Below are 15,519 nucleotides of genomic sequence, written 5' to 3'. Positions count from 1 at the left end.
TCTGGGTCCAAGGCTAATTCCAGGATGGGTTCGAGCTCGTCATCGTGGCCGGGAGCGAAGAAGGGATAGGACCCATAGCGATAGCCCAGAGCCCCACTGAGACAGAACAGTGTTTTACCATCAGCATCCTGTACTGAGTATGTGTGTTGACCTTTAGGGAATTTAACTTTTTCAGTGACTCACTGTCTCCTTAATCATATAGCCAAGAAAAGTAGCACAGGACAAATACACAGGAAGATACAAAGAGACACATGACCTTTATGTCTGCCTGTGGTTGTTTAAGGCTTACTGGGCTCCCCAGTATACTGCTGTCCTACAGTATACAGTACCATGTGTGCACTGGTCAGTACTGAATTTGATCGGCAAAATGAATGTATTAAACAAGCAAAGGTCTGATAACGCACGCCTACATAATACACACGACATATCCTGTCAAAATACCTTAAATTTCAGTCACATGGGGAAATATGTACTACGTCAGAATATTTTGAAGGTTAGCAACAGTATGTGGAACTCATCATTTATAATACAGATCAACAGTCGTTCACTATATATTTTCTATATTGGTGCCCCATTGGTAGTAGCAAAAAATATGATTTGTCAGATAAGCACCCTCAACACACTTCTTTATCACTCAACTGAGTGATTGATTTTGAGATATTCCTTCAGTAAAATACTAATACAAGTCTCCAGCCAAAGCCACCAGGGTTCTTAATTGCAGTTCTACCCACAGGCCTGATACAGTGATGAAAAGAAGGTCCTCTTTGTCGGATCTGATAAAGCAGGTGAGACACATCTTGGTACATGATCAGACAAACCTAATGTATAGTAGATAGGTCAAAGATGTGAGTGATAAATTGCGTTGAAACTTGCCTTAACAAGACATGACTGGGACCTCGGAAATTCCTCGAATTAAAGGAAACTCAGGATTTGGATGCTGTACAAGTGCACCATGTAATCAGACATTCTTAAGCTCATTACATTTGATCTAATCTCAAAAGTGAGGTTAGCTGTTATCTGGGCAATAACCACACAATGCCATGGAAGAGACGTAGAAAGAAATACAGATCTCAGATTCTAAATGTGGCATGTCTTTTTTGCCATTTGTTTGTTTGTGTTTCTTTTTTAAGATCAAATGTTGTATTGTTTGACCTGTTTTTTATTACTTTATGTAAAGCACGTATGTAAATGTGCGATGCAGATCAACTTGCCTTGCCTATACTGTAGGTGTCATTAACATGGATAAACACAAAGTCACATTCAACCACAGCTCCTTGACATAGAACAGCGATCGGACTAAAAACATTTGTTTACTATGATGAAATGGTATTTGGTTTCACATCAACAAGCTCAGCTGTTCTCTAGAAATGCTTTGAGTACTTGACTGACAGGATTTGAATTCTTATTAATATGTATTTAAATTGTTTGTTTAGACTCAGGCAAACTGGGTTTTCTCTTGGTGGATTCATTCAGGTCAGTGTTTTCTGTCAGTAGTGAAACAGTGTATTATATCAGCCTATTTCAGTGCTGAGGCACTTTTATGTGAAAAGTGTCACACCAGCATGGCTGTCAGGCAACATAGCCGGAGAGCGTTTTTTTTTTCTTGTCTTTTGAGAACTTTCAAGCACTGGGTGTTGGGAGACTTTGAAATTTACTGGAAAAGAAGTGTGGTTTTCAGAGAAGTCTTAAAAACTGCACCACAAGCCTTGAAGAGGAGGAGAAAGATGTTCACTTTTTCCCCTCCTCTCAGCTAATTCATTGCAGGCTCCACACTTTTCCACACATGCCATAAAAGCACAGTGTAATCGTGACAATGGTGAAAAAGCATGCTCCCTTTTGACTGTGGCTGTTTGATCTGGATTTTCCACTAGTCAGCTAAGAGGGCAGACAGTTTCCTCCTCTGGTTTAAAACATGAAGTCTGGAGCTCTTCAACATGACTTATGTCTGATCTGTACTTATTTTGTAGTTCAGTTCACCAGATATCAGTCAGATTACAAGAGAACACAACATAACATCAGATATGTATATCAAGAACTCAACAACCCTGGCAAAATATACTGTGATGTAGCTGTCGAATGGCAAGAGACAAAAAAGTAGATGGTTTATGGATTTTCCTTGGCTATTGGTTAATATGGAAATAGTCATAATGTCCTGTGTTTGTGGAGAGTCTTTTGCAGCCAGAAGTTGAGGGGTTAGAAAATGACCTTATGGAAACAGTGAGTCATTTTAAACTGGAACACTAATTTTCTTCAGTCAAAAAAGTCCAAGTACAGACTCAAAAGTGATGGCCACACTGTCATCTAATTTTTAGAAAGATAATGATTTAAGGAAGTTAAGGGAAACAAACCACATGTAAAGTTTGTTTGTATTCCTATTTTAAAAAAGTTTGTTGCAGTGAGGGCAACTTGACATGTTTAAGACCATGAGGACTACAGCCTGAGTCCTAGCCCAGATGCAGATGAGTTACAGCTGCTGAGGGGTGGCTCTGCAGCAGCTGCTCTTTCCTGCTCTAAAACCCTTGGTGTCAGAGGCAGACATAAATCTTCCCTCTGTAAAGGACCTTTCTCTCAGCCTGTGATTGGGCACTGCTAAAGCTGTCCATAAATGAAGTTGTTTGACAAACATCTGTGAAGGCCTTTGCTATGTTACCTCTAAGTCTGAGCTGCAATCGGTCAAAAACAAGGACACTTAGCTTTCATCTAATGTCCAAGTGTTTTGCTTCATACTCACTTTTTTTTAAAATGACTGGCAAAGGGATTTTAATATGTCAGAAATGTCTGTTTAATATTCTGACGCATAGAGGATGTGCTTTATTATGTTTATAGGGCTTGAAATATGAAAGAACGCTCTAGTTAGAACATGCTCTTCACCTTGACTTTAATAAACAAAGCTCACTATTTTGAGGGAGGGAGAGGAAGCTCAAGCCAGGAAAGTTGAAATGAATAAGTAGCTTACTGATTACATGTCTAGGCTTTTCCATCAACAGGCCCCGACTCCAATGGGTCCTCCTTTAAAAAGACAACCACAGTTATGAGCTGCTCCCATCCCATGTTCAGCCTTGGGAGTGTTGTGGTCCTGCTAAATTGCACATCCCCCTTCCTCTGTTCTTATCTGTTCTGCTGACTGACTCCTTATTTTATGCTGCCTTGGATATGATTCATTTCCATCTAATACCTGTATGTTTTAGTATAGGACTGGTAACTATAGAACAAACCTACATTTTATAATAGAGTATTTGAAAGCACTCGTTGTGGACTAAATATGTTGTATGGCAGATAGCATGTTCTGGTACTGTAATTTGCTATAATTGGAATATTAGAAAACACAAGATGTTCAAATGCAAACTACTAAACAGAATCAGAAATGCCTGAGGGTCCCACTAAGATCAGGGTCAAAGTTCAAAGCTGGGGCAGTCTATTCCTAGTCAAGCCATACCCATGTAAAAAAAAAAAACACACATTGATTCTATATAAAACATATGTTGTCTTCCCTGGGATTATACATATGCTCCCTGTTTTCTATTCCATGCTCTGACTTTATATCCAAAATAAAGTCTTTATGTTTGTGTTGTTTTTTTTCCTCGTCTGTTCATCTGTCTACAAAATGCAGTGCTGTTTAGTAAATAACATATCATTTAAAATATTTTATCATAACAAACCTGGAATGTAAACACCATCAAACTGCACAATCTTTCATTATGTTCCAAAAAACTACAGTAAGGTACACTTACTGGTCTCATAACTGTTGGTCAACTCCATCTCGCCATAAAGTGCTGCCACAGTGAAGACATTCAGAAGCTGATATCAACTGCTGAAATAATACAAGTGAATCTATACCCTACAATGCGAGGCCTTAAAAAGAGGATTCAGTTTCCAGCACTATGAACTAAACTGGTATATACTAACACAATAGGAATCGTGTGAACCTCTGGTAGCATGAAAATTTAGAAAAAAGGATTTCAAAGCAAATCTTGCACAGTGCCAGTGAATGTTCAAACATGTGGTTTTTATATCCTCTCAGGATAGTTCCAGTACACATTGATCAAGCTAAAGAAAACACACTGACACACTTTTCTAAATGCGAACAATGTGCTACACCATCCATCTAACTTTTACTTTAAGAAATGTATCTTCACTCACTTCATAGACTAAATCTAGTGTATGTACCTATAATATGTACAATAAACTACTGCATCAGTGATTATGCATGGTCTAGCTATCTGATCTGACCATATATTCAAACACAGAACACTGACGTTTTCGTAGTTACTACTAGGAGAAAAGCTATACTATATGCTGCATTTGTACAATGAGTGACAGAAAAATATATTGTGGCACATTTATCATCATTATCCAATTGCTCCAACATGTTGTAAAGTTCCAGTCAACTTTTTAAATGTGTTAATATTAATTTACAATATTACATTTAGCTGCTCCATGTAAAAGTATGTATGTACCAAAGGAAAACTGTAAACATTTCAGTTTGCCTGAGCAAGGCGATAATATATACAAAGGACTAGAGCACTGTGGTGTTCTACATTTAGTGAGCACACAGCCAGATGTGATAGAATAAACTGTGGATTCTTTTCTCAGGAGAACTCAGGGAAACCATTTCCAGCATGTGTTCTTGCTGTCAGATTAAAACAGAGAAATACAAGGAAGGCAAATGTTTCAGGGTTTTTTATTTGAAAAACAACTGTTGGAGGTTATCATTAGATAGTTGTGGGCATTCAGGTGGTAATGGTCTCTGTAAACTGTAAATCATGTTGCTTGATGTCATGCAGTTTGGTAAAAAATGTTAAAGGGTCAGTAAAAGATATTTCATTTACCCCCTGTCGCATGTTCCCATGTGGGAGCTTTCAGATCAAGAACTGCAAACATTCTACAGTATATATACAATATACTCTTTGTTCATATTAATGATGCACAGATCTCATGGTCAACAGCTTTAAGAGTTTTGGAACTGCTTTCTCCCAGAGACACATCAGTGTGCTATGTGGATCATCCAGAATAGTAGGGCACAATGTTTTTGTAACAACCATGTTGCATTTGAATAGTTAGAATGTCATTCTCACTGCTTTAAGCAATGCAAAAAATGCAGCTAATGTCTGTTACAGGGGTGCTGACAGCAATCTCAGACACAAACTCTGAACTGAAATGATCTGTATGGTTGGATATCACTAGGGTTACATAAAAAATATGTTTTTTGGGTTAGCCAACAGTTAAAGCAGTGAAATCCATGCTCTGCACTTTTAAGCACGCTGTCTGCAGCTCTCTTCTGAACAACACAGCACATCTGTTTGCCTTTTCATGTGCAGGCCGAGATCCTGCACAAAATGTCTGTCTCTCTCTCTCTCTCTCTCTCTCTCTCTCTCTCTTGCTCTCCGTTCTCTCTGAGTCTTGCTATTATAATGTGAGACTACATGAATATAATCACAGATGCTTAATGATTGTGTGGTGCATTAACATAACATCTTGTGAACGATGTCCCTGGTGCAGTCTTGTGCCTTTTTTTTTTTTATCTGAGCAACAGCAACATCAGAGTCATCAGCCAACACTATTGTGTGCAAACGTACAGATCAAACCTCCACAGCATATAGTACTGTATGCAGAGAATGCACAGAATGCATCCAGACACTTTTCATTTTAAAACATTTCTAATATTCAGCATGTGGACTTGTAAAAGCCAAATGATGGAACACACATGTTCAACCATTATCATTCTTAAGGTGGGGGAGGTTGTTTTATGAGGCAACCTATACTTGTGGCAATGAGAAACCCCTCAGGGAAGATACATTTATTGCCTCCACATTATGTCTGACCTCAGTGCTGCAGCAGTTTAGGGATGCTGCCCTTTCTTCTCACACCAAATGGCTGCCGGAGGATTCTTTTTTCAATCTAATTTTTTCTCTCACAGTACCCTGTGCTTTTTCATATCCTGATCAAGCCCTCCAGTCTTCCTTTCTTTCTCCTTCTCCTATCAAAGCACACTGTGTCCTTCCCTAACCTTCACATTGTTCTTTTTCCCTGTTCTCACTTTCTATTTTCCTTTCCTATTAAATCTATATTAAATGTCTACGTGTCTCAAAAATCTCCCCCTTTTTTATTTTGTCTCCAGCTCCATTTTCCTGAAAGCTCAGAGAAACAGTGCAGCTATCCTACAGTATATAAAGCCCCTGGAGTGAAAGATGTATTTTGTAAATATTTACATTTTCATCTGGACTGCATAGTGTGAGGGCTTAAGCCTGATATTATTTAGAATCACATTAGCTTGTGCAATTTAGCTGATTTGCCAGAGAAGAAGAGGAACAACAGGATAAGTTAAATTCAAAGACACCATCAGCAGTCAGTACCACAGTGATCTATGCTAAAACCTACTTGTTTAAAGGATAAGTGACGTGATTTACAGAAACGCAGTTTTAAAAATGGTTTACAGTTCTGAAATTCAAACACTAAGCCAACGTTATAGGGAGGAATTTGGAAGCAGAGACTGAATCTGTAAAGAAAACAATGTCTGAGCAGATGTTTAGGCCAACAATCCGCAGAATATTTGGAATCTCTGAACTGGAGACCATGACTTATTTCCAGGTGAATTACATCAACTCTTGTAGTACCCAGAGTTATCTATCATTGCTTAACTAAAAACATGGGATAGTAGCTGGGATAGTTTCTAATGAGAATGGCTCAGCACACATACAAACCACTTGAGATTCTCATTATTTGTAGAAAGCTCCTATTTACTATAAAACTTCTTATTTAGTGGCTTTTGCTGGTCACCATTAGCTATGGTTATTACTTGCTGCAAACCTCAGCACAGTGAGGAGTCTGAAAAAAAGTCAACCCTGCAGGGCCTCTTTCCTGTGGTGACATCACCCAGGCTGAAGCCCCAGGGGCCACACAGAATTTATCACTTTATGGTTAAATAGAGCCCTTGAAGTGTACTTCAGCCTACATTTTTTTGTAAATGTTGAAGCAACACAGACAGAGAGAGGTGATAAGGTCAAAGGCCACTGTTATGATGCAATTTATTTTACTCAGGTCACTGAGTTCTGGCAAAGCATGGCTGCAAGGATCTTTTAAGAAAAGGTTGCAACTTACTTGAACCTGAGTGATAAATCAACTATGCTGATGCAGTTTTAGCTTATATCAGATTTATGTTGTATTGCATTTGCATACAAGGAAGAAGAAGCAGCAGCAGAAGATAAGCAAGATGTACTGTATGTATACACTTATTTGTGAGAGCTGAAATGACAAAATGCCCTATTAGTTGCAGCAATACGATTTCATGTATTCAAGGACATCAAGTCCAAATCAAATGTAGTTCAATCTACTTATAAGTAGATTCCTCTCTATCACACAGACACAGTGCTTTTTATTTCTCTAAAAAGCAGCATGGGACACAGAAAAATACCCAAACTGCTAAAACCAATGAAAAACAGTTTTCATGAGCATCTTGAGAATGTTTTTGCTCAATGAAAAGCAGTGGGTTGCTTCTTTGCAGATCTTTTGCCGTTTGTTTGCTGAATCTCCTCCTTTCTCTGATTGACTGTTGCATACTTTATTCAACATGTCATCAACAGCTGTGTGAGCTTCAGAAATGTACTCCCAAAAGGCAGACTCCAACCAGAAAAAGGTTGTAATCTTGATGGTCTTCAATTCTAAATCAAGTTGCTAGCTGACCTAATATCGATATTTGAAAAGAACCTTTTGTAAAGTCACTATAAACACAAAGCTCTATCAATGGTGGCAACAGTGCATAACCTTTGCCCTTGGCATTCTTTCAGTTGTTTATGGGTTTACATGAAGATGAGAATTTGTAGTTATAATGTCAAAAATAATTGGACAGTTAACAACAACCAGAACAGAAACACATTGTACTTACAAAGGAAATTCCAGTTTGACATGACTTCCTGTCTTGGAGTTAGACCAGCCTATTGTGATATACAGGGAGGTATTTGCCCCCGATGACATGTACCAAGAAACCCTCTGGGCTTCCTTCATAGGCACTTCCATACTTTCACATTCCCACTGTTGTTTTTCCCTCATCAAAGATTCCAGTTCTTATCCTCTGTCTCCACCCTGACTCCTCTGTTTCCTCTACTTTCTTTAAATCTCTCTGTACTTTCCACTTTGCCACTGCATTTCTTCTTCTTTAATCCCACTTTCTTTATAATAAAGTTATAACAAACAGAATCTTCCTCCTTTCTGGTCTTATCCCAGGTTTAAATCATATCCTCCAAAATACCATGCAGCTCTAGTTTAGCACAGGTAAATAAAGACTGGGATGCACAACACTCGAGCTGTGTAAACATGAGGTTTAATTTTTGGTGTGGCACTATTATGGCTGATCAAAAAAAGGCAGAGTGAAATGACTATACACAACAGCAATTAGAAGGTTACTCTGAAGGATACTGTTTCTCCTGGCAAGCCCATGTGGTTCCACTTTAATTCAATTGTATATTTATAAAATGTGAAATGCTTGTGTTTGATTTCATTCATAGAATATAATTTTCAAGCTGGCAGACTGTAAATTATGATGCCAGCCTTTGGATCTAGTTGTTCTTCTGGTTGCATGTTTCCACAATGTAATGTAACCAAGTATAAGCTGGAGCAGTAAGGACACTTGATGTGTGAAGGTTGCTAGTTGACAGTATGTATTCAAATTGAGTCATCACCAATTTAATGTGTCAGCTTTACCAGTTTGACCCATTCCCACAAACACAAACCCCATATCTGAAGCGGCTTTTTATCCATTTGGTACTAAATGGTAACCATGAGTCACCGGCTACAAGAAGACATTTCCACATCTCATTGGTCTGGAGCAGTGAGTGGACATTGTAGCCATGGTGTAAGGGGCAGCACAGACTCACACTGTGTTAACACAATTCACCCTTCTTTTGACGGAATAACTTACTTTCCTACTGGACATGTTTTGAGTGTGTCACATAGAAACTTGTATAAATGATACAGTTTTGATGTAACATGTAATAGTCCAATAAAAAAAGCTTTTTAAAAATCTAGAATCGCGTCAGCCCGCCTTTTTTTCTTAGTGATCTAGATAACCTCATTATCCAACATATGACCAAGAATTCATCTTTTCATCACATCTGATTTACTTTGTACTTCACAAAAGCCAAACCTGATGCTGCTCCCAGCTAATACATACAAAATATGTTACATACAAATATATACAAAATGAATTTGTCTGTAGATGATATTTCAGGAAATATCATACCATCTGCTAAGATCTGGCAACACTGTGTAGTATGACTCTTGCACATTTGTGTTGGAGAACTACGGAAGACCATTGTACATTCATAATAATGATTCACTTTGTCTGGGATTCTCTGCTTTTCAGAATAATTTATTCCACTGATCTGTTGCAGATATTAAACAAGTCTTGGCACTGAACAGAGGTCCAACTCAGCTAAGGCATCCATCATAACTAATCAATATGAGGTCAAAGAAATCCACTGCTTCCGTTCCTGTTTCTGGAAGATTTCTGATTCAGTGCTGAGCTTGCTAACAATAATGTAACTCCTTTGGCTTTCAGCACATAGCTACACAACAGTGGTTCACCTACTAACTAATTACTTAGTTCTATAAGAACACATACAGTAAGCTCAGTAGGTCTGTTAGCGCAGGACCACACAGATTCAAACACACCTCAAGGCACCTTACCACATTTACATGAGGCATTTCACTAAGTCAGTCACCTGTCCAACAAGTTAAGTGCCTAAACATATACTGGGTTACATTGCTAACCCTTGTCATTCACCCACACCCATGTAGCACCACTTGTTCACCCTCAGAAGTTGTAATATACACAATCTAGCTACAACTTAGAATTTAGGTTGGACCACAACCTGCAATTATGGCTGACAGTCACTATTTTGTGGCATTTAGAAAAGTAAACATAGTCTTTGAGAATTTGACAGACAATATTATTACATTTTTAAGAATTTATGAGCTAATGTTGCCTTGAATTTTTTACATCTAAAATTTTGACAATGCTTATTAAATTTCTATAAAATTTATGAGAACGTATTCTACTACTATATAGATGTTTCGAAAGCTTATCTCTGACTCATACAGATACTCATACAATAATGCTAATAGCTAATGGTATTATGAAAATGATCCTAATTACTGACAATGTGACTCCTCTACATAATTTGACTCTAATCTGGTTTTGCTGAATTAATACCTGGCCAAAAGCCGAATCCAGAAACTTCTGTGAGTGTCACCAGGGTAGGGACAGACAGACAGAAATAATGTTCAGGAGGAGTGCTGTATTACACTAAGACCTGGCAACTTACACAGGATACACTCCAGAGGGCAAAAATCCTCTAGATCTCCTGAAAAAACTGCAAGCAGCTGTATCAACACTGTACAGGCCAACTGCATCGTGCACCAGACTTCTCAAAAGCACTAACATATTTGTTTTCCTGGCATTCAGGGGTGGACAATATTACTTTTTAATTGTTTAGAGAGATAATGTGTATCTAAAGTAGATGACAGCTAACAGTCTGTACTTTTATGAATGATTAAAAGAGTATTCCAGCAATTTACTGATGCACTTCCAGAGAGTTGGAAGTTGGAGAGTCTTTAAAAGAAAGAGTTATCAGAAGTGAAGTTCTGTAGCAGATGCTGAGGTATCTTTCTATTTCTATGACATTTCATATGATATTTTCCTATAATGCAGTTGTATATTAGCTTTCTTTAGATTCTCCCTGCCTGCTACTGTATATGATGATTTCTTTCTAATTCTACACACCAAGGTTGTCATACAGACTCTGTTAAATATAAAATAATAATGATTATGACATTTAAACAGTTATGTTTTCTAAAGTTTGGTAGGTTGCTACAGAACCACACAACATTATTTAACTCACAAGCTCAGCAGCCCCTCAGGACAAGTATATTGAATCCTATGTGTAAGAAGTTTTCATCTATAAGACATCACATGTAAATTAGCTGGCCAAGGTGTTACTCTGTTACTGGTATGAGGAGCAGCATTGGCACATTCCTATAAATTCAATGAGGACAGCTACAGCACTTCCCAGGCCATTCTGTGTTTACATTCTGTCCACATGGACAGGCTGAAGGGAATCACAGGGAAGATTGGTGTCTAAGTGCCAATCAAGCACCAGGAGAGCCAACATGAGGAGCCATCATTGCATGGCTTTTTCAGGGCTATAAGTCGCTTTTAGCAAAAACAGCCTTGTTAAACAGAAAAAAAACATAAGTCACATTTCTAATGATACTAATTCTAGTCTAAATTAGCCCATGAAGAACATAGGTTAGGCATAACACCAAGCAGAAGTACATTACAGAATTCATTCATCTGTGTCAAGTAAGATTAAACAACTGTGCCAACATCAGGGTGGATGGAGATGAAGCAGCGTCTCCTCCTCTCTCAGGTTGTCTGAATATGGACATTCAGTCCAAACTTAAGCTGCAGACTTTATTACCTGCACCTTGAAGTCTGCAGTGTAGCTCTTTCTTTTTCACTTGTGTTACACTAGAAGTTAGAGTTTAGCATGAACATAAACGGTTTTACTTCTTCATCGATACAGTATTACCTTCAAATTAGTTGAGTGCCATCTACCGCTAGTGACTACTCGACAGAATTACTGTAAATTAACACATACAAGTCGCTTCGCTGCATAAGTCACAGGACAAGCCAATGGTGGAAAAATAGTCTGGAAAACATGGTTGATGCTTTCACTTGAACCTGTGGAGGTAGAGAAAATTACATGCTCTCAACAGACAAAGCACAAGCCAATAAGCACCACATCTATCCATGCTCAAGTCATCCTAAAGCAATACTGACACATCATGTCTTACATCAGCCTCCCCTTCCAACTACCTCTAGGGCTAAGACTTTATAAAAAATATTTCCTAATACATCTTGCCAAAGTGACTATTTTAACATCTGGAAGTCATCCCCCCACCCCCCTAACCTCCATTTGCTGACTGCAATAATTTCTTTTATACATAGTTCCCATGGAGCAGTCCTCATAGGCACCAGCTGAATTAAAAATCAGCTCGTTCGCCTGTGCCACCAAGAAATCATTAGTTAAGTGTAAGAAACTTCACTTTCACTTCAGACAACTGATAAATTGTTGTCTTTCTTGACTGTGTATCCCAAGACAGTGTGCAATCTGGTGAGCCCAACCCCCTTAACTCTGGAAGAAAAGAGGCGTGTAATCAAGTCATAGCTCAAAAATGCAGCATGTGTTTCTAATCAAAGCCGTCTGTGGACCTGGTTGAATTCACATGTTTGGACTTTTCAGCTTTGGTAGAAAACAGCCCATTTGTTGCACTGTCAGTGATGTGGCAACAAGAACTGGAACCAATTTAGAAGAGAGTGACCTCATGTAGATTTGTTGATTTGGGATACTAGATTTTTGCTTCTTTTTGCTCATGTATTTCTCACAGAGGGAAAACTTTCACATTGATTTGCACTTTAGCTGTGAATGATGACTATCAAAAACCTGGTGCCCATGAGATAAATGTAATTCTGCTTACAACTCAAATAAGCCGCTAGTTTCACAAAGACTATGTGTTTAGTCTCTTTGATGTAGGGCGCTAAGTGGCATCTTTGAAGATGTTTTACAGCTATGTCAGCGTCTGGGAAGAGTAATGTTCAAACACATGCAGAGGCATGATTTTCTCTCTAGCTAAAACTCTGGGCACAGACTTCTGTTTTTTGTTATTGGAGTCAATGATCTGTTGCTGTTCACCCCCCCCCATTTTTCCATGTTCACATCCCAACACCTTGCTCCAAATATCATTTGAACCTTTCTGCTTCTTCTAACACAGGTTGTGAGTTTTATATGAAGGGTGTACTATATTTTTATCCTCATAATCTATGTTGGCGTCACCATTTCCAGTTGTGAGCTTAAGTCTGCTCCTTGATCCCCTTTGCCAATTTATGGCAAGCAAAGGTCCTGCACATGTGCAGGCATATGACTTTCATCTAGAGCTGTATAAACGTACTGACTAAAATTTCAACATTTGCTATAAACATGTTTTCATACTTTTTTCTTCCTTCATTTTCAGTCCCAATCTTTCCAATATCTACAATGTCATAGAAATAGACTATTGCTGACCTCTTTTTATGTGTGGTATGGACTGAGAAATATGATATTTGAACCTTTGTGACAGTATATAGTTGCTGACAGCTAGTGCAGATAGTTTAGCCACACACAATCTGGAGTGGCAATTTACCCTTTAAAAGTTGAAATTAAATGGAGTAACATCATAGTCATGGACATACGCAGTATCTAACTATAAATCAATGTTTCTCACACTGTTCATGATTGAAATGTTGCATTAGTTTTGTGGGGATTGTTGTGGACATGCACAATGTGCTTCAGCTTTTTTAAAATGAGCTTCAAGCAGTTTCTTCTGCCCCTAAAGGCAGGTTAGCATTTTCTCCATTCACACAGCTACATAAATTGCTCCGAATGGAGAATGACAAATGCCAAGACATCTGCATGTACAGTAGCTGGCTATTGTGTAGAATGAGCCTGCATTGCCCCCTCAAGTTTACCACCACATTTTCCCTTAGTCTATAAAAACATGAATCTTCCACTGTTTGTATGCGGTCTAAATGCAATCCCCTCACCCACCACTATTCCATGGAAAAAAAGCCTGCACGATCACTGTGATGTTTAAACATGAACAAATATGGACAGACAGTTTCTCAACAGACATGAACCTGAATAAAACAGTGCTTCTAGGAAGCAAGACAAACAGAGATTCAATAATTCACAACCTTTTTCCATTCAGGGCAAAAGGGCAGAATGTTACAGAGGTTGGTAAAGTTTTATCTTTTATCATGCTTTAAATTCTTCTTAATGGCCATATGATAGTGAATTTAACTGTTGTTACCCTGTTTGTCAAATGGCAGTGTCAGTATTAGTATAAAAATTTTTTCTTCAGCGCAGTTGAAGTGAACACAAACAGTACATGTTTTGGGCCCTGTGCTGCATTCACTACAGGGTGGTGTTCTATGTGGTGCCACATTTTCACACAAATCTGTTTTATATGAACCCGAACAATTATTTTACTTTATGTTATAATGAAAGAAAAACTTTAATTATTCAGAAGGAATGACAACTTAAAACATGAACAATATTTTTGTTGTGCACTTATTTCCAAAATTCCTTAGGGGCCTATCAAATTAACTTTCCAATGTTCAGTGTGCCTTATGACATCATACATGAAAACAAGACTGTGACGACACAAGAGCTCAGACACTCCTGTTAAAAAAAATGGGGGAAGTCCAGTTCAAGTAAAACAAGAACACTCAGGTGTTCCAGCTATTGGGTTTGCCAGCTAAAGACATCAGCAGCCTCAGAGAATCCAGCAGCATCTCTCCTTCTTATGTCTCCTCACATCTGCCTGAGTTGTTATGCAGTCTATGTTCCCTCAGAAGCACGTGAACTTTAGAGCTGAAATTTATTTTGCAGATGTACAATGTAGTGCAAAGTGGGAAAAACAGTTGTGGTAACATTTCATGAGTATCCAAAGTGGTGGAGTGGTGTTGGAGACGGGCTAAACCACAAAGGTGCTCACTTCCCTCCACTGCACATATTCAGTGCCTGAGGGTGACATCACTGGAAATCACTGACAGATGTCCACATGAATGTTTCCTGATATTCAGGGCTTGTTTGTCAGTTACCGATAATTCACACTAAAACTATTCTCCTCTCTTTGAAATCTCTTCTAGGCAGACTTCACTGACTAAGTAAGGTTTGCCTCAGTCATACCCACCAGAGATCTAACTTACATGTTCCATGCTATATTCCATACTACATTTTCAGCCAATATCCAACACATAATGTAGGAAATTAATAGTATCTGACAAGTGAAGCTAATATTTAAAGGTCAGCCAACATCACACATTATAAACAACAGCAATTTGATACTAAAATAAAAAGAGGGGTTCACTTACCACTGTTCCCATCTTGGCATGTAACAATCAAAATTTGAGGTATGGAGACCACCAGAAAAAGGAAAATCCTTAAATGCACAAAGCTCATCATGTCTACAAGAAATACATGAGCCTCCCTTGTGCACAAAGCAAGGGGAAAAAGGCTGAAAAGAAAAAAATGGTCAGGTTATCACTGCACCACCATGAATACAAGAGTGATTCTGCTTGTAAGCAGCAAGCAGTCCCACCCCAGACTGCGTGAGTGCTTTTTTGTGTAGTTACAGCTTTAAATGAGAAGAATGCTGGCAGCCTAATTTTCCTCCCCCCTTTGACAGCCCTCTCCCATAACCATCCTCTCACAGGCTTTTGTGGCTGTGGAAGAACTACACCCATGTTCGCAAGTTCTCATACTTTCCAATATGTTTTTTTTCTGTCTGTGTAGCTATCTCAAAATGTAATTGTCATAAGTCCAATTCACAGCTAACAGATAAGGAGCAATGCCTCTGCTTGATTAAAGATGTCACTGATTTTTACCTCTCTTCAGATGTGGTTGCTAAGCTAGACTGTAAAAG

At 38.5% G+C, this 15,519-nt stretch overlaps 1 protein-coding gene across 1 annotated transcript in view; it reads right to left on the bottom strand.

Annotated features, from left to right (window-relative positions):
* col5a2a (collagen, type V, alpha 2a) overlaps nt 1–15,238 on the bottom strand; it is a 38,929-nt gene extending 23,691 nt beyond the window's left edge. The window contains exon 1 of the mRNA XM_026294722.2: nt 14,969–15,238. Coding sequence (XP_026150507.1) covers nt 14,969–15,059 — 91 coding nt within the window. The 5' untranslated portion in view covers nt 15,060–15,238. The remainder of the gene's footprint in view (nt 1–14,968) is intronic.
* Between the last annotated feature and the right edge of the window lie 281 nt (nt 15,239–15,519).

This window comes from Mastacembelus armatus, chromosome 21 (assembly GCF_900324485.2).
Source record: "Mastacembelus armatus chromosome 21, fMasArm1.2, whole genome shotgun sequence".
In the NCBI taxonomy this organism is placed as follows: domain Eukaryota; kingdom Metazoa; phylum Chordata; class Actinopteri; order Synbranchiformes; family Mastacembelidae; genus Mastacembelus; species Mastacembelus armatus.
This window is presented reverse-complemented; position numbering and strand designations above follow the sequence as displayed.